Source organism: Sylvia atricapilla, chromosome 6 (assembly GCF_009819655.1).
Source record: "Sylvia atricapilla isolate bSylAtr1 chromosome 6, bSylAtr1.pri, whole genome shotgun sequence".
NCBI classification, from domain to species: domain Eukaryota; kingdom Metazoa; phylum Chordata; class Aves; order Passeriformes; family Sylviidae; genus Sylvia; species Sylvia atricapilla.
In genome coordinates this window covers 1,313,037-1,340,623 of record NC_089145.1, presented here as the reverse complement: position 1 = coordinate 1,340,623, position 27,587 = coordinate 1,313,037, and the positions used below count along the sequence as shown (strand labels likewise).

Here is a 27,587-nt window from a genome sequence, read left to right as displayed (position 1 = left end):
AGTAGTGTTTTTCATATAGTTCCAATCCAGCAACCAGGTTTCCATAGTATCCAGAGACTAAAAAAAGCCAACGGGCTTCAGGGAAATTAATTTTAATAGAATGTCTCGTGGTAATTGCCCAACCACACCACAAAAATGGCATTTATTTATTTTGTGTTAGTTTTATTACTTAACCCCAACACCTGAGAGCTGGAAATGGAAGAGATGCATTATTCCTGTATCATTTGAAGAGAAGCTGGAAAGATTTCTGCAGGAGTGAAGACCATCCAGAGCTGGGCTTCATGTGAATCACAGGACGGCCAAGGTGGCTGGATGCCACTGGATGGCTTCTAGGTGGTTAAGAACTGGCTATTTATACTAAGCAGCTTAACTTTATACAAATTTGCTATTTTTAGAGGATTTTGTAGTAGGAATTTGGTGAAACAGTGGTTTTCATGCTTGCTAGGAGTCAGAAAGCTCCCTGTGGATATCTCCACGCTCCACGCGCAGTCCCACGAGGTTTGGCAGAATCCCTCTTAGGGACAGGACAGGAATGTCAGGAAATTCTCCCAAAATACTGTGGCACCCAAGCCAAAATGGCTTAAAACTTAAAATGGAGCAATGAACGCACACAGAGCTAATTCTGGGCGTTGCTGCTGTTATCATCACAATTCCTTGCAAACCCTCCTCTCAAAGAAGCATAAAAATCAGCTCCGATTTTCAAAGAGCTACTTGTTAAATTTTGAGGAACCAGAAGCCCAGTATACACCTCATTGAGAGTCGAGGCTAAAGGAAAATGCTTCCCAGCTCTGCTCACACCCTGGAAAGCAAAAGCTTTCGTTCTTGTCTGCTCTTCATTCTTATTTTGAAGCAAATTACTTGCTTATGTGTGAATAACTGAGCTCCTCTAAGAACCAAATTATTTTTTGTCTGCCCATTTCCATCGATGTCAAAAAGAAAACAGTCTTAATAATGTATTTTAAAATTAACCAAGATTTGTTCCTCCTCTTTATGATCACACTGGCACATTTGGAACACCATCACTTCCTACGGGTTAGAGGATTCATGTGAAAAACAGATAAAAAGAACAATCAGAAACAGTTATGTACAGAGGGTTTGTGCACATCCAAAGCACTCGGAGGGCACAATAATTTCACTCAGCTGCCACCATCCACTGAAAGAATAAAGTAAGAAAAAAACCCTAAACAAATCCAAACCCTCAGTTACTGAGTTTAAGTGGAGAGAAAGTAAAACACTTCTCCACCAAGTGAAAAATTAATGCCCAGGGTCAGACACTGCACAGATACACCAGGCTGTTCCACAGCTGCTCTTTTTCCAAGAGCCCATTGTCCCAACCCTCCAGTACATCTGTAGCTACACTTCAACAGGAGAATTCCAAAAGCAAAACAGGAAGAAAGTTTTCTTGGGACTCTGAAAGCTTGCATGTTGAGCAGTGTCAGGGGCTTGCTGGTGCTTAATAGACAAAATTCAGATGTCACCAAGAGGATGACGAGTAACTGGTTAATAGAGAGAAGCTTTTTCCTCCAGTCGTTGGTTAAATCAAACTATGTGCCAATTAAATATACAGGCTTAAAAATAGTGGTGCCCAGACCGGTGCTGTGTACATATATAAAAAATCCCAGAATGGTTTTTGTTGGAAGGAACCAAAGACCATCCAGTTCCAAGCCCCTGCCCTGGCCAAGAACTCCCTCTCCAGAAGCTCAAACACTGCAGTGCTGCTGCAGCTTTGGCAAACCGCTCATCATTAAAAAGATGTTTGTAGAGTTGATCCAAACCCAAAGTAGGTGCTGTCTAGGAACAGAGCAGCTCCCAGCCTGGCTGTTCTCCTGCCAAACAGGAGGCTCCCTGGCTGGGCAGGAGCAGCAGCCAAGCTGGCAACAGAAAACCCTCCTGCAAGACACTGAACTAACGTGGACCTGACTCTGATGGTCCCCCAGAAAGGCCTAAGTGTGAGAGCTAAATCCAGCCCTCAGAAACGGACTGAGAATCTTGGGTTTGCTTTCCTCCTCCTACACGCAGCGCTCTCATTAAGCACTGCATGGAGCTTGTGTCCACACTGCTGGGAGGAGAGGAGCAAACTTTCAGCTGCAACGTGAGAAGCCTGTTCATGCAAAGCCACTGACAAAGCCTCCACTTACTTCCAAGAGAGAAAAAGGCATCATGGTTCCCATGAGCCTGCCCAAGAAAAAAAAAAAGAAATTTAGATTTCTATCTGGTGGTGGAAGCGAGCAGAGTTCGCACTAGAAATAAGAAAAAACACAGCCAATTAATGAAGATTATCAAAGGATGGGAAGGTTTCTTTATTGCTAAAAGGATTGGAATCAGTAATGGCTGGCTTTGTAAAACCACTAATTCACCCAGCCATTTAATACCAGTGTAAGGCATAACATTGCTGAAATATTCATAATAACTAGAGTCTAAGCCACAACAATAAAGTTCAAAGTTTGCTTCCCACAGCACTTTTCAAGTTTGTATAAAGTGCTTACTGGAATAAAACCAGTAGCCTATTGCTAAATATGAACCTTCATTTGTGTATCGAGGTAAAGGATTTTGGGGAGGGTTTTTTTAATATTTCAGATTTTTTAAATGTCTTCCTAAATGCTTATTGCTACTTCTTGCATGCAGTCAGAGGAGAGACTTCTTTAATAAAATGATAAAATAACGTTGTCTGTCATAAAACATTTATTTTTCACCCAAAGCCAGTTAAAGAAAAGTTTGTACCAGTAAATTGTATAAGCTTTTGAGGATGAAGAAATACAGGCAGATATTTTGCATGTTTTAATACAAGTACCACCTGAAGAGTTCTGCAGCAAAATGATGGCATTTCTTCTATTACCATCTCTGGTTTTGATCCTCAAATTAAACCTTGAATTTTGCCCTTTTGTTTTTATTTTTGAAATGAATAATTCACCAGGTTTATCTAGTTTACATATTAACTGGAATGTAAATAAGCAGCCATGCTACTCTGAAGACAATAACATTTCAATTTATCTGGAAAAATAAGAGATTTTATGGCACAATAATGCAAACTGCAATGCCTCATTTAGAGAACAAATGCATTGTTCTGGTAAAATATTGCAGAATTAACTCGGCTTTCTGAGTATTGATATTGTAACATTATTGTTTGTGTGACAGGGAAAATCCCCATGAGCCACATCAGGCAACACCTGCAGAACAGCTGCACACTCATGGGGACAACAAGAACAAATGGTTAATAATCCACTGGGGTTTAATTTTAAAAGACAATCTATATCCTACCACACTAAAACCCTCAAAAAACTTCTCTTCTGAGTTAAAATAGGCCTTACAGTTTAATGGATTTCTGTACTCAAAGACAGTTAGACTTGTATATGTCATCAAAGAAAACCTCCAACACAACCCCACCTTTAAGAATTCTTGAAGTCATGCCTCAAGGCAGAAGTCTCTGAATTTTTCCAAACCTGAGCAGTTATAGCATACAAATCCAGTCACTGATGAGTTATTAATGACCTACAAAGGAATTCGTGATGGATGCAATTTTTAACCCCTTTCTAATGGAGACTGCAATATTTAGCACTTGGCCTAATACGTCGCTTTACTTTTATCTATCTATCTATCTATCTATCTATCTATCTATCTATCTATCCTTTTAATCAGGCTGATATTAAGATTCAAGAAAGCATCAACTAAAATAGTTGGGCAAGCTGTAAAATCTCAGTTATAAAAACCAAATCATACCCATCCTTGTTTTCTTATTGTTCATCAAAGCTAAGGAAAAAAAAAATCACATTGAATTGGCATCTCTTGAATTGCTTATGAAAATCCACATCTATCGACAGCTGCCTCTACCTCACTCCTTCAGCTCTAAAACTACTCCTGCACTTTTCCAGTACATTAGCCCTGTGCTCTCTCCAGGAAAGCCACTACACACTTTACAATTTTTATCACAAAAAACCATGGCTGGGTTTGAAGCAAGGAGGAGACAAACCACACACTGTCAGAAATTTCCATGGAGACTCTGTGAGCACTGTTTCCAAGGGCAAGCGTAATGTTCATCTCTGAAGTCTCATGTTAAAATTAATTGTACAGGTTGGACGAATCAGGAACTGCACACTTAATAAAAACTCAGTCATATGATACGATGCCAGCTGTTCCAGGTAATCCCTACTCCATCTATCTGCTGGAGCAAGACAGCACCTTTTCTTCCTTGTCTGTACAGATCTTTTATTTGCTCTCCTCCACATATATAAACACCAAACAGGAATTATTATAATTCCTCAGAGTTGGTATTGAAGTTTTCCCTCCTTCAGAAGATTCCAGACCATAACTGTACATGAAGAAACGATGCCCTGTCTTCTCCTCTTCTCCTACCCTGGTGCTCTCCAAAGAAAGGATCTATCTCCCGGTCAAACCTGTCTTTCCAGAGTGAGGTTCCCCTCACCTCCACAAGCCACCAAACCTCCTCAAGCAAGAATGAAACATCTGCTCTGCCTCTCATTTTGCTCCCTGCCAAACTGGACTCTCCATTCCCTAACACCCGGCGCCTGCCATGAGTGTTATAAATAGCACTAATTAGGATCCTGGTTGCCCATTAACTCTTTTATTATTCATGTGGCATTTATGATAAATGCCTGATGTTACTTACAAACGGTTGAGGTGGCACTTGCACACAGAGGCATAAACTTCAGAGTCATGGGAGAAATCATTCAGCAGCAAGGCAGGCTGACTACACCAGGGCTGACAACCACTTGCTGGCATGGAAATCTAAATCTTCTCATTCAACACAAAAGACAAAGTAGCTTGGCATTCCTAGAAGTGCAGGTGGACTTCTATTTCAACAGTCTTTTGCACCACTGTAAGTATCTCTAAAGATGGCTTTCTCCACCCAGCCAGGCCTCTGCACTGCATGCTGGCCATAAAACAGAAAATATTCCTGCCTTTCTCCAACAGAAAAGTCTCCTGCAACAGCCAAGTTGTCATTTCTCAGGATTATCAAATCCTCTTAATTAAGTTGCAAAATTCAGAATGGAATAACCCCGACGAACATAAATTACACAGAAATGGATTTGATTTGCATGTAATAATGGCTTCTTTCAGAATTAATTACAAATATGCTGGAGTATGGATTAATGTCCTCCTGATTCAGCGCTGTATGTGCATGTTTAGCTGCTCTTCTAAGCTAAGGCTAGGAGTAAATTGTCTAGACAATTAATTCTAATTCTTCTCTCATTTGCCAAAAAAATAACCCCAGTAAAGCTTTGTGAAGAATCAGTACTCAGCCTTCTTCCACCCCTTCAGAGATCCTTAAAAAAATCCACGGGCATATTTGTCGTTCCATAATGAATTAAATTGCACATTGTTCACCATCGGTTCTGTCTGTGCAATCTGCCAGTACAGACTCTCCATACGTCCTATGGATCAAAAGTGTAACAAGAAAACCGACCTCTGAAAACACAGCCTTGTTTCAAAACCCCACCTAGCAGGAACAGGGAGAGCTTTGGAAGGATCCCTGCCCAGGGAACGCAGCAGTTCCATTTGTAAAAGCTGGTCTTTAATGCTAAACGCTAAACGCTTCTTCTTAAGTAAACAAACAGCAAGGGAAATGTGCTTGAAGACAGAGATAAAAACGCACATCTATTTACTTTAGAAGCCTGCAAAGCCTGCTCTTTCACGGCTACAGTGTGAGGAAGTGGTGCAACTATTTAAATGCAATCACCATGGGAGTTCAAGGCACGCTCCAAAAAAAGCTGCGTGTTGTACCCTCTCCCGCATGCAAAAGCCAGCTCTGCAGAAATCACCGTTGTAACACCAGAAGTATTTTACCAAACCATGCATGAGCCCGAAGAACACATCAAATACTGTAAAATCAATAGATATTGCAGACAAGGCTTGATCAATCCATCTCAAAAAACCTATTTTCAATACTCGGGTTCACAGAACCACAGCATCTCTTTGTTGGTCACGAAAAGGTTGTGGGGGGAAGAGGAAGAAAAAACCCCAAATCGTGATTTTGCTGCAAACTGCCCAGCAACACTCAAAAGGAGAACCAACTATTTAAACAAAACCTAAAAAAATCCCCCAGAATATCAAACATGAAGATATTTTTGGCATGAACGAACAGAGTATTCAAATATACCCTTTTTATAAAATAATTTATACTGCAATAACATCCATTGCTTATTTTTTTGTATTTACAGTGTAGTGTTGCAAAAATTCAATTTCAAGCCAAAGTAATCTGCTTTATTCTCCATGGTTACTAAATTCCACTAGACCATGGATATTTCTGAGTGCAGAAACAGTTGCATAAAAAGTCATTAATGTTGGTTACTCCCTGAAAATATTTAGAAGAAACCAGAACCGATAGCTCACAATAAATATTGAAATTCATCTAAATTTCAATAACTGAAAGATGACACTATGACCTTCCAAATATCTCTGAGAGTGCATTCCCAAAGGACAAAAAGAACAAGCAGAAAATTCCCAGCCAGCCTGACCATTGTTCTCTGTCACTGCTTTCCAGAATGCTGCAGGAAGTTTTCAGTTGATCAAGCGAAGCACGTTACTGGTGTTAGCCCACAGAACTCGCTGCTCTGAGGCATCCCACACCTTTTTCCAGAGTCACTTCTCCAACGGGAACATCACTCTCTCCCCAACAGAGCACTGAGAATCAAATTTCAGGATCTCCTACCTCGATCAAAAAGTCTCCAGTTCTCAGGCCAGCTTGCCATGCTACTCCCCCTTCATCCACAGATTCCAAGTACTGCAAAGCAGGAAAGGCTGGAGTTGGGGTGAATTCTTCAATTGGTGTGTCAGCTTTAAAAATAAATACCACATTAAAAAAAGAAAGTTATGGAGTGCTTGCAAATACCACTTGACTACAGGCCTATCATTGGCCATTCCAATTTAGGGTTAAAAAATGGTGGGTGCTGGACGTGAGAGAGATGTGCCTCACGGGAGATCAGGGTGCTGGGGACAGAGTGCAACCCCTCTGGAATACCAATCCACAGGTCTTCCTTCCAGAGGGGCAAATACCTGCTCCTTTCGTGACACAAACCAAATCAAGCTGCACCAGGCAGTAGCTGGGTTCTGTATCAATTCCAGGATATTCAGTATTGGCTCAAATAACCCTTATTTTGTGCCTGGCAGAATGCTGTAACTCTGGCAACATCCACCTAAAAACGAATTATGTGCTGGAGCCGGGAGAGAGCATCTGGCCAAATAGGGGGGTGGGGTGGGTGGCAAAGGATGAAAAAGATCAACCAGATTTTTTTTTTTCTCCCCTCCTAAATTTAGACGTGCATAACAAAGAAGAGACCAGGAGAAATCACTTTTTAGGACAGGAGGCACAGCTGGCCCTGTGACAGCCCTGCCTGCCCCTCTGTGTCACGTACACACATGGGCAGAAAAGTCCTTGGGTCTTTCACCTGAGTTGCCCCCGCTGCTACAGAGAAAACCTGGGGGAAACTGCTGGGCTCGCCCAGAGGGAGTGAGCCCTGCTCACAGCACGGATAACCCACACCAGTGCTCAGAGATCAGGCAGTGCCTTGGGCTTTCCTGCTTCAACCCCAAACGTTTCATTTGGCTAAAACTGGCGAAGCTTTCCCAGCCCTGCAAATCCGCGGGGGCACCGGTTTGGCTTTAGGGGTGGGGAACAGGGAGAGCAAAAGCCATGTCCCAAGAATGAAGACATGGAATAATTTTCATGCTCAGGCAAGGGAGAACCCATGTGAAATGAGGGGGAGCAAGAGATGGGACATACCATCACATATATATATATATTCTTTTTTTTTTTTTTTTTTTTTTTAATATAAAGGGAGCAAACTGCACTGAAAGTTAAAAAGCAAAGTATTAAATAGAATGCCTTTTTTAACTCATAGGAATGCCACCGTGATAGATTTTAGCCTACAGAGAAGTGCCGTGCAGCTTAACATGTGAACAGCTTTAAAAATGTGCACACTACAGGCCATGCAACATACGTGCAGCTTCTCAAGATATAAAAAAAGATCATATTTTCATACTAAAACTGCACCAATGTCACCTTGCAGAAGATCCCCACCTATTTTGAACAAAACGTCCCTCTCTTGTCTATTCCTACTCGCAGCCCTGTTTAATCAGGCTGGCATTTGAAATAAAGCAGCAGTTTTTATGAGGAAAGCAGGTTTCCCACAGGTAAGTACACTGCACGACAGAACAGATTAATGGCAAAATACTACATCCACCGGCATGAGAAAAATACAGGCAAAACTTTCTCCCCCCAAAACGATTATGCAGTGCTTCTCCTATGTAAAAATGCAAACTGCTTCAGAGAGAAGGCACCGAAATCCATCGGAGTAGTATAGCATACAGAGAATCCTGTTGTCTAGCAACCAAGTGCACCAAGAATAATTCCTGCTTATATTCTGAGATGTATAAATTTCTTCATGCCACTGCACATCACACACACACACTCACACACACACACACAGAAGCACATACCTTTTGCCCCTCTGAGCACAAATCCAAATCCTTCATTGTCTTTTTTCTGCAGGACCACTGCCTTTTCTTCTATTATGCAGTCACTGTAGAGAGAATTCCGAGGATAGCGACCATTATTACATCCCTTCATCACCACTGTAGTAGCTGCTCCTCCAGTGTGCAGGTTCATCATCATCACAGCCCGTTAATCAAATAATATTGCAGTAACCAAGCATGGGAAAATATAGAAAAAATAGCAGCGAGGGGAAGACAAAGACTAAGCTGGATGGTAAAAGAGAACATGACAAAGCAACTTAAAAGGAATAAAAAAGGCAGAGAGGAAAAAGAAAGAAGAAGAAATCATGCATGGTGGTTTGTGTTCTATATGAATGACTGGATGAACATGTGATCATGTAATCTGTGGGCTAGCTAGGACTCTAAAAGGAAAAAAAGTAAGTGAACTGAACGACAGTATCATTAATAAACTCCTCAATCGTGGATGTACCAGATGCATCTTCTAGTGAAGCCAAAATGAAACCAACCAGAAGAAAAATGAGGCAGCATTTTAAATTTAAAGATAATAAATTATGATTTTCTATTAGCTAACTAAAAGGCACAAATATATTCTGAAAGCTATGCCTTGCATCAAAAGCCCTTTTTCAATCCTATTGAATGTTGCATGCTGCAAGAATCCCACATGATCATCTGACAGCCTACAATGCTAACAACGTGCAGCTGCCTTGGCGTCATCAAGCACAAATTTCCACAGCATCAAGAATCTGCATAATTGAAATAGTAACAAGGCATGCACAAGCAGGAAAACACATTTTCTAAAGGAATATTTCCTGTCCCCTGATAAACAATTAATATTATAAAACAAGGAGATGGTGTAAAGGACTATTTATGTAAGCAGTATTCCCTTAAAGAGAAAGTAGCCTTAGGAATCTCACTGTCATTGGCTAAGATAAAAGTAGAAGGTAGATGAAGAAAAAAGCACAAAACACACATTAAAATGGGACCTTTCAGATACAGGGAAGGATCTGTAAAAGCCTTAAGGTGTTAAAATCTTTCATTAAACATGAAGTTACTAAAAATAAGATCAAAGAAAAAAAAAAAAAAAAAAAGGAAGAAAAAATTTTGAATGCTCTTTTAGGTACCACAGCATTTCACAGCACGAGTTGCAGGGGTTAAGTTCATGAATTGTTAGCACTGAAAACTATGCTGCTTTTAAATACCTACAGAACTAGCTCAGATAGAAAGGAGCATGAGCAAGTTTGCTTTCTTTAATTTTTTTACTAGCCAACTTCTGTTCCCACTGGTCTCGTACAGAATCCAGTCCCCAAAGCAGGGAATGCAAGGAGAGACTGGATTTGCCTCAGGGCCATTAATAATGCCCAGGGGGAGGGAGAAACTAAATAAAGAGAAATTGTTGTGACCTTTTTATTTAAAGCTCTGAACAAAGAGAGGGATGATGATATCAGGACACCAATGGACAGCCTCCAAACCCCAGATTTTTCGTGCTTCACAGACCATCCTTTTGGTGCCTTTCCAACTCTGCGGGATGAAACTTCCCATGGCTGCTGAAGCGATGATGTAAGGTTGTCTTCCAAATTGCAGAGTGTTTAACACCACACATGAATTCAATCTGCCACAGCGGTGACTTTGTGGGCAGGAGATGGTCTCCATCAGCACCAACAGCTCTTATGTCTCTCAACTTATTATTGTAATTTACTGTGCCATTCAGACATTTCCTCTTCTTACTGCTAAAAAACTTCTGCTTCTTGAGAAAGCCCAACACTCCCCTGCTCAGGGATATCAAGGTGGGATGGAATATGCAGCTCTCAGAGCCCACTGAAGCTCTCCATCAACATCCTGATGTTCTAGAAGCTGACTGCTCCTGCCAGTGCGTTGGCTTATTTCCCTCATTTCACCACCACGTTCTCAAGGTGGGTCCCTGTGCTTATCCACTGAAGATAACAACAGTGTTATTTTTCTTAATACTTGGTCAAATTAATAAAACCCATTCCCTTCAAGTTTCCTTGTAACCAATCAATAGCTTAATAGAGCTTAGAAGGCAACTTCTGAGATCCTAATTATAGCAAGTTTGGTTCAAAGAACCCCCTCGTGTGCCCTCCCCAAATCCCATTTTTGTGTCAGTTCATTTCCGTACAGAATTCAGAAGTTTATCAGCTCAGCAAACTCAGGATCAATTCATCTAGTCTACATTAAAAAAATAAAATAAAATAAAATAAAATAATTAGGCATCCAGGATCCTTCCAGAAATGGATGGGCATTGTCAAGTCAGGCTCACTTCATCCTAACGTACAGGTTAAAGATATAAAAAAACTCTTTGATTTTCTTTTCATGTACAGCACGTCTATTCCATAAACTATCCAGTTTTATTCTTCAATTCATGTACTGAAAGCAGGGATACAAAATTACCAATGTTTTACAAAGTTATGTGCGAGCAGGAGGTGAGAGGGAAGGGAGGGAGAAGCACAGCATGGTTTTTGGTGAGAAAACACACAAATTGATCTCTATTATTTGACAAATAAAGCCTTCTAATATACAGCTGCAGTCATAAAGAAAACAGCATCACAGCCTGGAAAGTAAAAAATATAGGCTTGAAAAAATCAGCATTTCTTCTCATTTATGTTCCCTAGGAGTAGGGAACCTGCGAAAATCCTATGGCTTGAGTAACTTAAACTTGTTCAAGTAACCACAGAAAGCAAATTGATTCTCCACACACACCCCGGTGCTACAGAATGAAGTTCCAGCAGCAGGAAAAGGGGGGAAGACAAACAGGCACACACAAAAATGAGCTGAATTTGCCACCTCCACACCCTTTCTCCCAGAAAAGTTTGCATTCCTGAGAAAAGGGGGCAGAAGAGGGGCAGAGTTTAACCTCTGACAGTTTGCAGTGCTGCTCTTTGCTTGCTTTACCACGCCAGGGCTCTCTGTGCCAGTCAGGGTGGACCCTGCACTGAAGGGCTGTTCGCAGTCCACCTGCTCCTGGCAGGAAAAGCGGTGCCAAATGAAAAAGTAGGTCAGAATTTCTCCCCATGAGACTTCTTGGCAGCGTCTCTTCGATCCTGGAGGTGTTGTAAATACTTAGCAGCAGAACACAGGGTACAGCAACCAGTGACAAATGAAGGTGGCATTACAGTAGGAGCCTGCTCAGAGGCCTGAGCTCAAGCAAGAGGAGGAATTTCTCCCTAGGCTCTTTCAGCAGAGTGCACAGCTCTGTGTGAGGCCAGGCAGTCCCTGTTACCTGTGATATGCCAGATTTCAATAGGTAAAATCCCTGAAGTCCATTTCTATCCCATCCCAAACCGAAATTAAACAGCCTCCATTTCAGAGACCTCAGAATATGACCAGCTCCATAAGATGGTAATAAAATGAGTAATTCTAAAATCAATAGCTCATTACTTAAATAGGGCACACAATGCTTTGACTTTGGGCTGTGTAAGGCCAAGATTCATTGCAGGCAAAGTTAAATGCAAAAGACATCCTATCAAGTGCAAGATATTTCTGTGTGGAGCACAGCCATAAAAACTTCAGGCCAAAGTAACAGTCAATGTAAATCTCTGCTTTACTCAAGCAGTAGATATTATAAAAGATCCTTGTTCATCAGCTCATGTAGTTTCCTTAACAACTTAAGGCTCAAGAACTGTGCAGAGCTGTTACAATTTCCATGATTTTACAGACTGACCAGTGGAGAAAGTGAAATACAAGGATTTGTCCACAGTCAGACAGATACTGTGAGTTTTGAACTCAGCACTGTTCCACATAGCAACCATCATTTGTGTGGGCTTTTCAAAAGAGCAGGAATTTCTGCTTTGCTAACAGACCATTAGGATAATATTTGAAGGAAGGAAGGAGAAATGTCAAGCCTTTCATAAAGACCTGCATGAAGAAAATAAAGGTTGGAGTCTAGGTTCCTGCTGGAGGCAAGCCCACGGAACCTGGCTTCCTGTTCTCATAACTACACCCTATCTTAAGGCATGACTTATTCCACAAGTTATGATACTAAATTACAGAGGTTGAGACTATCAGGATACAGGATGTGTTTAGGCAAGTTTGTATCAAGTGTTTCATTGCTGATTTCGATCTGCAAAATAGCATGTGGAGGACACTCCACTGAAAATTATCACCATTATCTGGAAACACAAGTGGCTGTTTGATATATTGTCAGTCTCTCCCCAAGGCAGAGGAAAAAAAAAAAAAAAAGAATGTAAAAAGGAATTATTTTCCTGATTCTCTGCAGTCATGCATCCCCTGGAAACGTAACCCAACCTTTTCAGCTTCAGCAGCCCCTGAGTCCACAAGCCCTTCAGTCAGGACTTGCTCCCCCCTTGAGTGAGAAGTGAACCTCACTTCTTTCAGTCGGCCAAATAAATCTAGATCTCTTCATTAGCCCTTTTTCCTCTCCTCAGCACTCTTGCAACTGCAATCTTTTGGAAAGATCTACTGAGTTCGCAGCTAGATACATCCTAGAAGAAACAAGTGCTCTGCCAGGTGCAATAAAACGATATCTAAATCATTCCATAAATTCATATGCAATGTCTGGAAGCAGTCACACTAATTCCTCTCAGGATAAAATGGCCAATTTATGGTGGTTATGCTTAAGCCAGAGAAGGACATTTGGGAAATCTGTTCAGGGGGAGGAGCCCTTTGTGCATTATCCAACAGTCAATCCCTGTTAAAGTCACATCTAAAATATTCTCTCCTTTTTTTTCGGGAAGTAGCCTGTCCTGATACCACATAAAATGGAAATTATGTCTACAGCAAACCTTATTGTAGGATATAGCAAACTTTCAGCGGGAAAACACTTCCTGTTACTGTTGAAAAGGGTCAACCTTACAATTTATAGTCAGCTACTCTAATGGCTTCAGGAAAATTGGCTAATCCTACTAATTAAGGCCTTCAAGATTAATGAAGACACTTTTTGTGATTGCTCAAGTTTCCCAGGCATTGACCACCCACTTTCAGGTCTCAGAGAAGAGCTCTCACAGCTCTCCTGTGTCAGGCACAGCAGCAACCACCGGTTCAAGAGGCAGCAGCTACAGAGGTGAGCAGGTTCTGTGCACAGCAGATAGGAAAATACACAGGCTGTCCCTAAAAAAACCCCACTGACAACCCAAACAGACACGGTGGGATGTAGCCAACCATACATCCAAACTCACAGTGACCCCTCCCTCCACGGAATCCTAGGATCCCAGAATGGGTGGGGTTGGCTCCCTCTGTACAGCTGAGCAATCTAATGTCATAGATGACAAAGCTAAGATTTTCCTTTAGAACGTGTTTATCTGGAAGTTTACAGCAAGCTATAACTTGGAGAAGAAAGAAAATATTTCCAAATAGATGGGTCGGTACCTCAGCACTTTCCTCAGGGCAGATAGAACCCAGCATCAGAACAGAAATACTGGAGAGCAGTAAACTTCAAATTGATGAATTCCTTACTAAGCAGCTGAAGGTGCAAGTCCAAGGAGTACGATCATGTGCTACAATAATTAAAATATGAGGGAAGAGGGATGAAGAGAATCACAGAGAACTAAAAACTCTCCAAGTTGTTCTGCTATTTCATTATAAAAAATGAATAGGAAAATGAGGGCTGCAAGTGGAAGGGCAGCATGGAATCAAATGCTTTGTGCTGCCTATGGATCTCAGCTTCTCAGGTGCTCTCAAAGAAATCCAAGAGCAGAATCTTTACTGGCACAGATAATCGGTTGTGTGCCAGTGTCTGACTGGCACAACTGGCACTCAAATAAAAAAACCCAGAGAAGACAGACAAGACCACCACTACCCCTGCTTGCACTGCTTTCCTCTCTGCCTTTATAATTTGTGGCAAACAATTTCAAATGGCAACAGAAAGGTCATGGTCTAGCTTCTCCACGGTGAACTTAGCATAGCTGTGTCTTCCTCAGCTGGCTGTGTTCAAGCCAGAGAAAGGAACAGGAAAATGAGAAAGGATGCTCCAGCAATACTCCTGCAACCTCCCCATATTCACATATTTGTCTTTCCAATCTCCTGTATCAGTGCTCTTTCTCCAGAGTTATTAAACATCTCGTGGAGCTCTTTGATCGTGAGAACAGCAAGGCTGCAGATTTTGCTTTGAAATCTGCTGATGAAAGAGGGATATGTCAAACTGTGGCTGTTTTAAAATATATGGAGATATTCTCCTGTTCTGGATCTGTACTCCACAGTGAGTACACACAGGCTCCAGTAAAACCTGACAGGGCACATCACATCTTCCACCTAAAAAAGGTGTTTCATTCGCACTTCTAAAGAAGGAACCAAGCCATCCTTATTAGATTTGAATACTCAATACCCTGGGTGAAAAAAGAACAGTTCTTCACTAAGTCCCCAAACTCACACTAATAACAGCCAGGAAGGGATTCAGTAAGAACCAAAAAACCAACCATCATTACAAAGAAGCAACCTATCTTAAAGAGAGTAACAGTGCTGTACACTTCAAGGGGTTTATGCTATAAAACTTTACTAAAAAATACAGGTTTAAAAGAGAAATACCAAATTTCACAACAGAACTTCAAAGTAGTTGGATAATTTCTTTAGGTGGAACCAAGGAGAAACTTTGTCTCTCTCTCTCCCCCTCAGTCCACATTCCTTTATTCAGCTTTTAATTACACTTAATATTGTATTTTTTGGTGTGCAGGATAAGGGAGTAGCCAATCTAAAGTAATGATTTTCAAATAAATTGATTTGGCTTTTGGTACTTGTGGGGTTTTTTCCTGTTTTCACCTTACACTGCTGAAACTGCAACAACTAAAGCAAAGTACTGATACAGCAAACCAGGGAGTCAACTTCCTGGAAAGAGAAATCATCCAGGAAAAGTCTGATTCTGTATTATGTCAGAATCTCAGGATAGGATATGAAGGCTATGAAAAAGTCAGTGGTAAATTCATAATCCTAAGCAAATCTATATGGGGTATATATGTACCATATGTATGGATATATTGATACCCATGTATGAATATATTTATACACACTCATAAAAAATCAGTATTTTAGCCTTTCTTAAGAGAAATGTTATTATTCTTTCACATCTGCACTGGTAGAGAGAAAACAAAAAAATCCTTGGGCGTGAGTAGAGTAGCAAAATGAGCTTAAATGAGCTGAAAAAACAAAAGCTTCATTCCTCTGTGTTAATTAATTTTCTTTGTCTTTAAAAAAAATGAACAGTCATTTCAAACACCACTCAGGACAAAGTGAAAACCAGACATGGACACGCAGGCAGGAGTCCTTCTGCTATGGAACAGGAGAGTTTTACAGCCCAGAGTCCTTCCAGCCCCTTCACACAGATGTTCCACCTAGCACGGGAATATTTTGGGCTCCAGGACACTCCACTTGCACCTGATACTTACCAGCAATTTTCAGTTTTAATTATCAAGCATTTGAGCAGCGTGAGCCTGGACTGTGAAAATATTAATATTCATTGCTAATATGATGAGCCTTGAGCAAACAGGCTGTCCAAACACTCACAGATGTTTAGGTAACCAGAATATTTATCTAATAAACATTTTTCTGTTTAGGTTTGTATTTCCCTACCCCAAACCAGCTGCTGATGTTGCCACCAAATCACAGAGAAATAGGAATTATCTCTCTAATCATCTTAACATGTAAAGTATTTCGATAAAAGGAAGAATAGTCATAGATGTTAAACTCACTGGGTTTTTATATAGGTGGGGTTTTTTTATTAATAATTTTCCTGCTGCTTTTGCTAAAATTGGTCATTATTATCACAGACAACCTCAGCACCAAGGAGTGGAACATGTTCAGGGTTATCAAACAGGACAAGTAGCAAAGGCAGAACAAGGGAAGTAACTTCAGTCTCACCTTGGGTTTAAAAGAAAGCAAACAGCAAGTGTTTTACTGACACTTTTTAAATGTGTTACAAGCCCTTTAAGGTAGCAGTTTGACCTTGCAAGTCTTTAAAACAATTATTAACCTCACAGTGCATTTTGATATTATAACTCTCCTTGCTCTAAGAGAGTCTAAACAAAAATAAACTAAAAAATAAGGGAAAGAAACTGGTGATTTCAGGACTGGTGATAAACATGAGTTTCAGATTAGTTTTAAGGGATCCCTCAGGTTTTCCATCACACCCTGCTGCAATGAGCAGGATGAATTATCACCCTCCTCTCCTGCACCCCTTGGAAAACAAATCACAACTGAGTAGCCCTGACTGTTCATTTCAGTTTACAGATGGAAGTATTTCACTTACAAGTCTGCATTGTACAGAAGAGTACAGTGCTTAAATCAGCTTAAAACACACTGCAAATTTTTATGACAAAAAGTGTTATGCCTTTAGTACATAACTTACGAGTAAGTTTAAAGTTCTGTCTCAAAACAAATGAGGCCTCACCAAAGGCATCAAGTTTTTCTGAAAACATCTTTATTCTTCCCCAAGAGCTTTAAAAATACAGTGTACAGGGAGAAATTTTGATTTTTCTAGGATTTTGCACAAATGAGCTGTAAAGGTGATGTGAATTATGGTTAAATTTTCACATATCCCTTTAAAAATCCTGACTAATCACGTTTTTTTCACAGTCTTATTAACATCAGAAAGGAGGTGGCAACTCTGCCTTCTTTTCTGAAATATATTCTCACTCTCCATTTCTCTAATTGCACTAAGCCCTTGAGTTATTTTGAGTCTACTCCAAATTTTGCTCACCTGCAAGACAAAGTGTCCATCTTAACTGCTCCCCTGCCTACCAGCATCGTCATTTTCAGCAATTCTATCAAAGCATGGCCAGTTTAGCCCAAAATGCTGGTAGCAGTGAAAAAAAAAAAATCACTGACTTTACAGTCTAATTTAAATTGGCCATGACTTCTCTTAATTATGTGAATGTTGAACTGGAACCTGTCTTTATTGCCCCCTTGCCTTTCACATCCAGCTCATTGGTTGCACTGACGTGGAATTTCTGGGAATATGAAGCTTTCGTTTTCTGTCTACTGGAGACAGGGTAAAAATGTTGGTTTATCATTTCAAGTCAATTCAGATACACAGATTTTAATGTATTTCAGAATTTAGGGTGCCAGAAGTGTTTTCAGTAGAGGTATAAACCACCTCTGCCATCAGTGCAACTGCTCCAGGTTCGGACACACCGGTCTAAAGGATCCCACAATCTACTCAGTATCAGCCCTTGTTTTCAACTGGAGCACCTAACTCTTAATCCTGTTATCTGGGCTCCTAAAAAAAATCAGAGAAATTAGAAGACACACGGGTAACAGATTTTTTTTTCCCCTAAAAATGCAGCTGCCACTTTTTCTTAGTGCACACATTTAACACTCGCTATTCCTCTGCTCAGAACCTTGCCAGGAGCTCCTTTTCTGTGTGACACTTGTTTTGTTGGTACATTTTAGTGCTCGTCAGACATCATCCCTCTGAAAGCAGGCTGACATTTTGTGTCAGAGAGAGCAGGGAGCCCCAGCAGCATCACCAGCTACTCAATCGGTGCATCTGCCAATCATTCCCATGGAGCATCCCATAACATCCACCAGGATGGAGAGAGCATCTGCCTCTTGGCTCAGGGGAAGAGTGACACTTTCGAAGGGCTTGGACACAGCCCTGCTCTGCCCAGCAGGTTCCTGGCGTGCACCAGCAGCTCAGGCTGTGGGTTGAAGTCTGACACACACGGGTCTCGAGCCCAGACCTCCTTTAGTCCAGGTGAATGCTTTCCCCACCAACTATCGTTTGCTCTTTAGCTGCTCCCTCTTTGCTGGGCTTGGCTCCATTTCTAAAAGAAACACAGCCCCAGCATATCTGGTTTGTCCCAGGACAAACAAGGCTCCCACCACCTTCCTTTTGCACCACAGAACAGAGCGAGCATGAAAATCCACCCCTTTCCGATTTTGGATCATTGCAGCTTTTAACAGGAGCAAAACACATACATTGCCTGCCAGCCACCCTGAGAATTTCACCTCATAGAGCAAATTCTCCAGATGCAACAAATATTTGTGAGAATCTGCCTGGGAAGAGGTGGGGGGGAAGAGTGGTTTAAATCACTCCCACTGGAGGCAAGCCCACAGTGCGAGCTCACCAGTTATCTGTTCCATTTGGGGCTGCCAAAACCTCCAAGTGCATCACTCCCAACCAGAGGCACCATATGGAGGCTTTGCTCATCTGGTGACGAGGTGACAGCACTGCAGCCAAAGTTGCCCTGGGGTAGAGAATTAAATCATCACAGGGGCTGGGATGCAGGAATGGAAAACACTAATTATTAGAAACCTGATCATTCTCCTTTCTCCCCTCTCCACCCCAAAAATCCCATTTGCATCTCCCATTTTCCTCTGCTCTGATTATTTGGCTCTTGTTTCTAACCGATCTGGTGTCACACCCTCACAAACTTCTTTCTGCCTCTCCACTCATTTTTTCTTTTCATTTTTCATTTCCTCAATTCTAATTTAAAGGGAAAAAGAAAAAGGCATCTATTCCCCGCCATGCACAGGACACAGGCTGCTGCTTTCAGTGGTGACATTTAAATCCATGCTGTCCTCCAGCATCCGGCCGGAGGAGTTGCAGAGGAAATCCTGCTGAGCCTGAGAGTACCAATTGCTGTGCAGGAAATGGCACAGCCCCCAAATCCAGCCCTTGCAAGCAGCTACCCCAGGCACACAGTTAGGTCTGGACTAGCACTAGAGGTAGGTCCTGAAAGATTTTCAGAAGCAGCATTGTAATTCTGGATTTGGGAAAGGCTGTATATTGGGTTTTTTTAGCTCTTGATGTCTCTTTGCTAATACCTATCACTAAAAATTTAGGTAAACATCTTAGCCCAGAAAATGCCTGGCACATTTTAATCATTAGTTACCAAACCATTAGTTGCTAAAAGCTGAAATCTGACTGAAATGGGTGAGCAAACTCCACTGTCACAAGGCAGAAAACAACTTAAAAATGTACTTACAAGCTAATGGAAACTTCTATCACTGGCAATGGAGTTTTGCATTTTACCATAATTGTATTAGACCTTAATAGAGCAATTATAGTACAGGCTTAGATGGAGAGGCACCACAATTCAGCACACACACACACCCTTTTTTACTCCTATTTCAGCAATTCCTGTCAATATTGGCTGTTGTCCCCAGCACAAAAAGCTCCATCGTGGCATCACACAACAGCAGGGGAGGCAAAGTACAAAGTTGTTGATTAGTAACCAAAAGAATTTACACTAAAAATTGAATAATTGGAAATGAAAAACTTCACATTTTACATCTCCACCTGCTCCGTGGAGGCTACAATGCGTTAATTATTGCTTAAATACATATGCAATTCTTCAAATTGCATCAAATTATGCTCTTCAAGTTAATGAGGCACAAGGTATTAAAACTGAGCTACCCTTGCCTTTCTGCCTCCCATTAAGAGCAGCTCAGTGCCATCAGATGGTTAATTAATTAATTGAGAACAGACAACAGGCAAGTCCAACAAAATAACTTCAGACATCAGGTGAGATCACATGCACACAAAATGTTTGACGTACTACTTTTTTCTACAATTTGGCTGGTGCTGACTGTTCTCTGTGCCCAAAAGAACCATGATATCACATCTGCAGAGATTTAAAATCAATAAAATCTCGGAGAGCTTTAAAATCCTTAAAATCTCAGAGAGCTTTCAGATGTAACCACATCATTGTCTCACAGGGTTATATTTAATTACAATGAGGAGCATACTCAGATATTTTTGTTACCATCTTCTAGGCAAAAACTGAACTATGTGTACAGTAAAAAAGTTAAAATGCTGCTGGTTTTATTTGTTTCCACCAGAGAAAACCAAAGATTTGTATAAAATATATGCCTGCAGGTAAGAACAGCTGTAAAATCACTTTCCACTTATTATCAATGTGTCAGTCCCAGATTGTGGATTTATTGTTAGTGCATAGCACCATTTTAATCTCCTCACTCCCATTTCCTTCAAGAGATCACCTGAACAGTACAGACTTCCCAGGAAACATTAGTACAGTGGAACTGGTGATATCCAACAGAAAACAAACAAAAGAGCAGTTCACAGAATTCCAGAATGGTTTGGGTTGAAAGGCACCTGAAAGTTCATCCAGTTCTCACCCCAATTCAGAAAATCCAATCTATTCTCCGTATGACAACACTTCTCTCACTGTTCTGCCCGGGCAGAACCAACACAAAAATGTGGGAAGCGGGATAAAAAATACAACAACAGCTCTTACAGCCTCCCTCAATTTTTGCAAGGATCCATTTGCCAGGATTTAATGGATTGCTGCCAGGCAAGCAGCTCTCAGCAAGCACATATGCCAAATTCCCCACCCCAAGGGACACGGGGCCACCATAACCAGGAGAAAATCCCTTTGCTCCCTGTCAGTTCTACATTCCTCACCACTCGCAATAGCCGGAACTCCACCAAAATTTCCATCTGCTTTAAATCTATATTTCATCGTTTTAAAAATCTATATTTAAAGAGATGAGCAACTGCATTTCTCCAGAGGGAGGATTATTTAAGTGAAATATCCACATGAAAGCAGACCTCGAACCAGAAGGAAGTATTTCTGCATCATTTCCACTATAAAAAGGTGTGTAACAGACCTAATGTTTAAACTACCAAGACAGCACCACTTCCATCACAACTTTGGGACAAAGGTATCCAACAGGCACATTGCTTGGGCTAAGAAAATTAAATATATATAACCAGGCTCACTACAGCATGCTGAGTTACAGGGGCAGACAGCCTCAGCTGTGCCAAGGAGTCCCTCTGAGCTGCTCAGGATTAAAGCTTAGGCTGCTCTATCCGACAGTGCAGATGACAACAGCAGCAGAGAATGGCCTGGAAAGAACATCTGAGTAGAATCTCCCCATTTTTTATTCGGTGTTTGTATGAAAATTGGCTTTTGAAGAGTTGCTCCTGTCACCTTCTACACTTGTGGGACATGGATGTTGCCACCTGACTCCAAGTAGGGACAGTAGAGTTGATGAATTAAGCTTTTAATTAAGTTTTCTAACAGATCACACCACCCTATTTTCCTCTTTGTCTTCTTCCAGAAAAACAGAACAAAAGCCATAAGGCAAATCAATATGGTCCTGTCATTAGTGTGGTGGCAACCAGCCTTTGGAAAAGGTTATTTGTCATGACATCCTCTCCTGCGAGCTCCTTAATACTGCTGGAGCCATGGGACATCAATGAAAGGCACCAGAAAATCTTCTTCCATGCGGGGATTAGAACCAGTTAAAGTGTCTGGAGAAAAATCCCCATGTGAAAATCAATAATTCTGTGAAAAAAAGACACAGAATCAGGAAGGAGACATCCCATTTATGCGCATATTTGATTGCACTGAGGTTGGCATTCAGCTGTGCTATTGACTTTTGCTGCTGCCCTGTTCTGCTGGGGGTGGGGGATGATGCAATGAATGGAGCAGGAAAAGTTTCCACTGTCATGTCCAAAAGTTCCAAAATCCAGGGAGGCAAGGGATCATGTTTTCCATCACACCAAGTTTGTCATTTTGACATAGCACCACACTGTCTCATATTATTTATGTCTCCAGAGTATAAAACTACCTTATCGCTGCATTATCAGTCCCATTCAATTTAAAAGGGTGATAATATTTTACACTTGAAATTTAACAACTAATTAATCCCACATATTTTCCTGACTGAACAATCCACTTCTCCATCTTGAAAGAATTAATCAATTCCCTTACTTCAGTTAAAAAGCAGATTAAACATTATCATTTCTAAAGGTTTACCTTAGCTTAAAGCTTTTAAAAATAAGGAATTTCTTTTTTTTTTTTTTTTTTTTTAATTTTAACATCCATTTTATGCCTTAGCAATACTTTCTGTTAATAAACCAGAATTTGACCTTGATGAATTAATTCATTCATGCTCTACAAATAATTTCATTTCATTTAACTGCTAACAAATCCAGAGAAGACAGAAAATTTCAGAGAAGTGGCCGAGCAGTCTTGCATTATCTCCTTGCAGTTTTAGTGGTGTATCTGCTCTTTAGGACAAGGAGTGGGGATTTAAACTCAAAGAGGATAGACATTAAGAAGAAACTCTTCCCTGTTGAGGGCACATCATCAACATTTAAAGCAGATAAAACATCAGGCCTGGTAGTTTCAAATATTTTATTGCATTTGTATGATATTTAGTGACTATTTGCAAGGGCAAGCAAGCCTCAGTGCCTTTCTCCACATTAGTAAGCATCCTCCCCATTTTCCTGAAGTTAATGTATGGGTAACTGATCTCTTATGCAAAGCTGAAATGGGATTTAATGAACCTCCATTACTCAAGCTGCACATTTTCCTCAAGATGAAAAATGCCATGTACAATGTATTTTCCTGCATGTGAATAAGCCCATTAATACAGATTTCTGAACAAAGTGTTTCTACTCAGCAATTTTTGCCCTTTGGGAGGGAGAAGGAAAGAGAGAAGGGAGCAGACACTTCCCCTCACTCCCCCACATCATCTCCAGAAAGGAACTGGATCAGCTTTGTTAATACTTTGGATTCAGAGCTGTTCTTAGCACAGAGGCACAATTGCCTTCTGACAAATGTTTATGAAGCCTTTGCTGCCAGCGTTAAATCTGTTCTAATGTATTCTTCCCCGACTTTGATACGAAATGATAACAGAGAAAGTAATCAAAGCAATACAAATCTGGCAATATCAAAAATTGCTCTCACTTTCCCACCTTGTTTGCCTCTTTGAATAATTCCCCTCCCTGAAGAAGCCCTTGTGAGGAATTAAATCTGGATGTACCACCAAGAGACATTAATCTCCAGACAGGTTCTGAAATGCAAATTCTTTTTGCTTTAGCAGCAATAGGCAAGCACCAGTGAAGTCACCGTTCAGATGCACACACAGCTGATCTGCAGCCTCAGCCAAGTACCTGAAACACAACTTGGAGTGTTACTGGTTTTTCAGTTTTCCTGGTGTTACTTTACAAAAATTATAGATTTACCATGCTCTGCTGAAAAAAACCTGTTAAACAAGTGTACCTTGACACTGTTTTTCTTGGAATTTCACATTAATTCTGCCTCCTCCTACCTTTTCCTCTCAATTTCCACTATTATCCTTCCAAATGGATCCACTGGGTCTCGGATTCTCTGTGGAAACTCAAGGAGAGTTTTCTTCCAAACCTTGCCAGGAGAACTCTTTTGCTTTTCCCTCTCTCTACTCAGACAATTAATAGATAGTCAACTGCAGACTTCATAACTAATATATATAAGGCTGTGCAAAAGTTCATTTTTTCCTGATTTTCTCTCCTGCTCAGTCCCGAATCAGGTAAGGTACATTGTTGAGAGCTTTACTGTTGCAATGCACAGACCCAATACCTTCTGGAAAAAACATCAAAACCACAGAGAAATAAACCAACAACCTAAAACAACAACAACAACAACAACAAAAGAGGGGTGGAAAGGAAGGTTTTGATGGAATTGACACTTTCTAATGAAAAAAGATCTGTTGTTAGACAGTAGCAGGAGGTTTCCAAGTGGAATTATTTGATATCTCTGAGGCAACATGCAGCAGACACAGCTTCTCTCTTTTGCAGAAACAACCCTACCCATTCACACTGAAATATAGGGACAAGGATATGGATTTTGTGGACAAGTGATCACTCAAAGAACCTTGAAAAAAGCCAGCTCTTCTCACTGCAAACGTCCTCAGTAACTAGTGAGTCTGCTTGGCACAGCTTGTCTCAGAGTATGGGTTCACACCTTCTTTGGACAACTTTGCCATCATTAAACTCCCCCAGTCAATCCCACCATGTCCAGCTGGGAACTCCCTCCCCAAATTGTTCAAATCATAAAAACTATGCCTGAACCTCAGAACAAAATCTAAGATCACAGAACAAAACCCACGGTTGCCACGTTTTTCTTTTTTTTTTTTTTTTTTTTAATATTGTACTACATGAAACACCGCCATTGCTTTACACATTTCAGATTTTTTTCTCCTACAATAAATGTGGTTTCCTTGAAAACAAAAACAAACAAACAAACAAAAACCCCAAATCCAAGCTGTAATTGGACATTCAGGAGAAAAGCATAATAATTCCAGCGTGCCACCAAAATTTCCTCAAGAAGACACCAAAAGCTAACTGAGGTTCTGTGTTTTAAAGGTCATCCTTTCTAGCAGCAGTTAGCTATATGTTCAAGGTAGATCCATGGGGGAGAAGAACCTGCTTCAAAATAATGAATTCTCCACAAATAAATAATCTAATTTCTCTTTTCCAGCAGCTTCAGTTCTACTCGGGTTCCAAAGCTGCTGTTCGGAACAACAAATCTCTTTCACCACTCCCAAACCAAAACAGTGAAACTCATGACTTCACAGCTCCCGAATTCTCTACACCCATCCCATACAAACAAAGTAAACTGCAATAAAAACCAATTTCGAAGTTAAATGGTACCCTCAGAAGATCTGTTTAGTGATCTGCTTCCCTCTTCCCCTCCAAAGCCTAAACCAAAAGTAACAATTAAATAAAACCTGGGAAGGTTTTGTAAACAGATTGCAGCCAAAAGGAAAAATTCTTACCTTGAAGCATCAAAGCTGTCATAGGATCCAACCGTGTAGTGTCTAAACAGCTTCTTTGTTCTATCTATTCGTGTTTCTGCACAGAGAAAAAAGAATTTTCAATACTTCTGTATTTCTTAATCAAGTGCTGAAGCATTTGTTTATATTCCCTCAGAGTGAATGAACGTAGTTTCAAGGCATTTCGGGGGGGAAAAAAAAAAGTTGGCTTTGGAGATACTCTTTTATCACATTAGACACATCATGTGAATAAGGAGAACTTCTTGGAGATCATGAATCACATCATTCACAAGTTTTAAAGCTCCACTCATAGTTTCAGTGGCAAAAACTTTGGCATTCTTTTATAGCTAAGAGGCAAAATAGAAGAAAAAAGAAAGAAAAATCTGCAACAGATATCAGAAAGGTTAGGAAAATAGCCAGAATATGCAAAGTAATATTTTTTGCCTAACTATAGGTTGGTCCTCCTATGGAATCACCTTTGGTTTGGCTAAGAGACATCAAAAATCAGATGAAGAAGTTTCTGGCTTAGATTATGACAATCAAAGTCTCATCTGCATAGCTGGAGGCCTCTCCATGGAAGGACAGCCTGATACAATCCAAGAGATTTTATTAATTCTCCAAGCCAGACAGAACCCTCAAGGCACAGCACCTCTGTGGCACCGTTTTAAGGATGGTACAAAGGACTGAGAGATTGGTGCTGCCAAATGACCAAGGGCAAGGCTGCAGAGAGAAAAAGAACAGGATCCAAGGGCTTTGAACACAGCCAAGGAGCAGGAGAAAGTCCTGGGAGGAAGACTTGGGGAAGAAGAGTGGGGAAAATGTGTATTTCCTTGTTTTAACCAGTGCAGCTAACACGTAACTGGATCATGCCCCCAGCTGGAGGCATAAATACCAATACATCCATAACACAGAGAAATTCCAGCTGGAAATGTATGTGCAGGTTGCAGCTGGCTGAAAGAGCAAGAAAGTTATTTCTTCAGAGTTTGGCAAGGTCCAAGAAAAGCACTAGGAAAAACCAGGAATATTTACATTTGTATATATTTTGTGGAGACCAGTCAGCCTCCATCCTACAGGAGAGGGAGAAAATCTCTATTATAATATAAACTCTACTTGATAGTTTAGTTTATTTGGTCCCTTTGTCACTCACCTACAGCCTGTGTTTTCTGCCTAAAAGGCCTTTTCTTTACCCAAAATTCCTGCTCCTACTGCACAAATTGCAGTCTGTTCCCCATCGAGCAACATTCTTTTTTCACACCTTTTTTCACATTCTAAAAGTCAGGTTCATACCAAGAGACATAAACAGGAGAAACACAGAAAATCATAAACCTGGGGTCCACTTTGAGTTTCCCCCGGCCTGTTCTCAGAACTCCCTCAGAAATGATTACAAGAAATCATTTACGATGAAGAATATTTTGAAATCTTAAAGCAACTGCTTGAGCCTTAAGGAGCCAGATGTTCCCCCTGCAGAATCTGTTTTCTATTGCATGATATTTCAGTGCAATAAGGAATACAAAGTGGGTGGGAGGGATGGGAAGGCACAGCAAGACAGAGAGCTTTGTTCAGCTCCCCAGGATTGCAGAGCCAGCACTCTTCAGCCGCAGCTTGGATCTGCTCCCCAGCTCTGCCACCTCTCTGTTTCCCCCCTCTCCTCTGTGTGCAGTCAGGGATTATTGGGGAAAACAGAAGCCTGGCGAGGCACTGAACTCGAGGCTAAGTGGCAGTTTCCCAGGCTGCTGTGTTAAGTTCTCTAATTACCCTCTTCCCCTCACCTCCAACTCAGATTCCAGGCTGCCCTATTTAAGCACACAAGCCCAGGAGCAGGGGGGAGAGCACCAGGAATCTGCCATCCGAATGAAACGGGGACTGAAAAAGGATTCCATTCTCCCACTTGACAAAAGAACACAAAGAACCCATAGGCAAATGCCTAACAAACGCTGTTCTGAATTCAAGCCAAATATAGCACAGTAACGCTGTTATAGGTATATTAGCACCAGGGGGTTAGCTCCAGGTTTCCCTGGATGTGTAGCCATTCTTATGCCCCAGGTTTTCTCAAGACCAGCACTTTTATCAAAATGCTTTGCAGTAAATAAGAACCACCAAAGACTAACAACCCCATCATTGTTTAAGAAGCTTTCACCCACAGAATCTTTGGAGGATTTCTTCTTAAACTTGGTTGCAGAGAGATAAGAAAGACCAGCAAGAAGATACGGACAAGAAGGTCTAGAAAGGCATTATTTAGCAGTTTTATTTTAATAAAGATAATTATTTTAATAATACTGCATTCTTACTGAGAGGAAGATCAGTCACCGCAGATGAAAAGCCCCTACATCAATTTGGATGAGTTCAAAAACTTTTTCTAAGAGGTAGAACAGACAGCAGAGTTTACAAAAATGGTCCGGTTTCCTTTACATTGAAAGAAGAGAGAAGCATTGAGATATCACTTGAAATTTCTAGATCTCTTAAGAAGGCCATATTTTACCAGAGTAAATACTATAAGAACACAACAATTTTTTCGTGGTCCATTTTCCACTGAAGCCAGTGGAGCTGCATCAGAAATAAGCTGTGTGCCCTGGGCAATAGTGGCAATCCAAATAATAAAGCCCCAGCTGTTTCTTTATTAGAATCATTTATTGTTGCAGACATCTCAG

At 40.9% G+C, this 27,587-nt stretch overlaps 1 protein-coding gene across 1 annotated transcript in view; it reads right to left on the bottom strand.

Annotated features, from left to right (window-relative positions):
- SHANK2 (SH3 and multiple ankyrin repeat domains 2) overlaps positions 1–27,587 on the bottom strand; it is a 243,135-nt gene that overhangs the window by 104,443 nt on the left and 111,105 nt on the right. The window contains exons 13-15 of the mRNA XM_066320448.1: positions 24,943–25,018; positions 8,455–8,537; positions 6,668–6,792 (exon numbers count right to left, since the gene is read on the bottom strand). Coding sequence (XP_066176545.1) covers positions 6,668–6,792; positions 8,455–8,537; positions 24,943–25,018 — 284 coding nt within the window. The remainder of the gene's footprint in view (positions 1–6,667; positions 6,793–8,454; positions 8,538–24,942; positions 25,019–27,587) is intronic.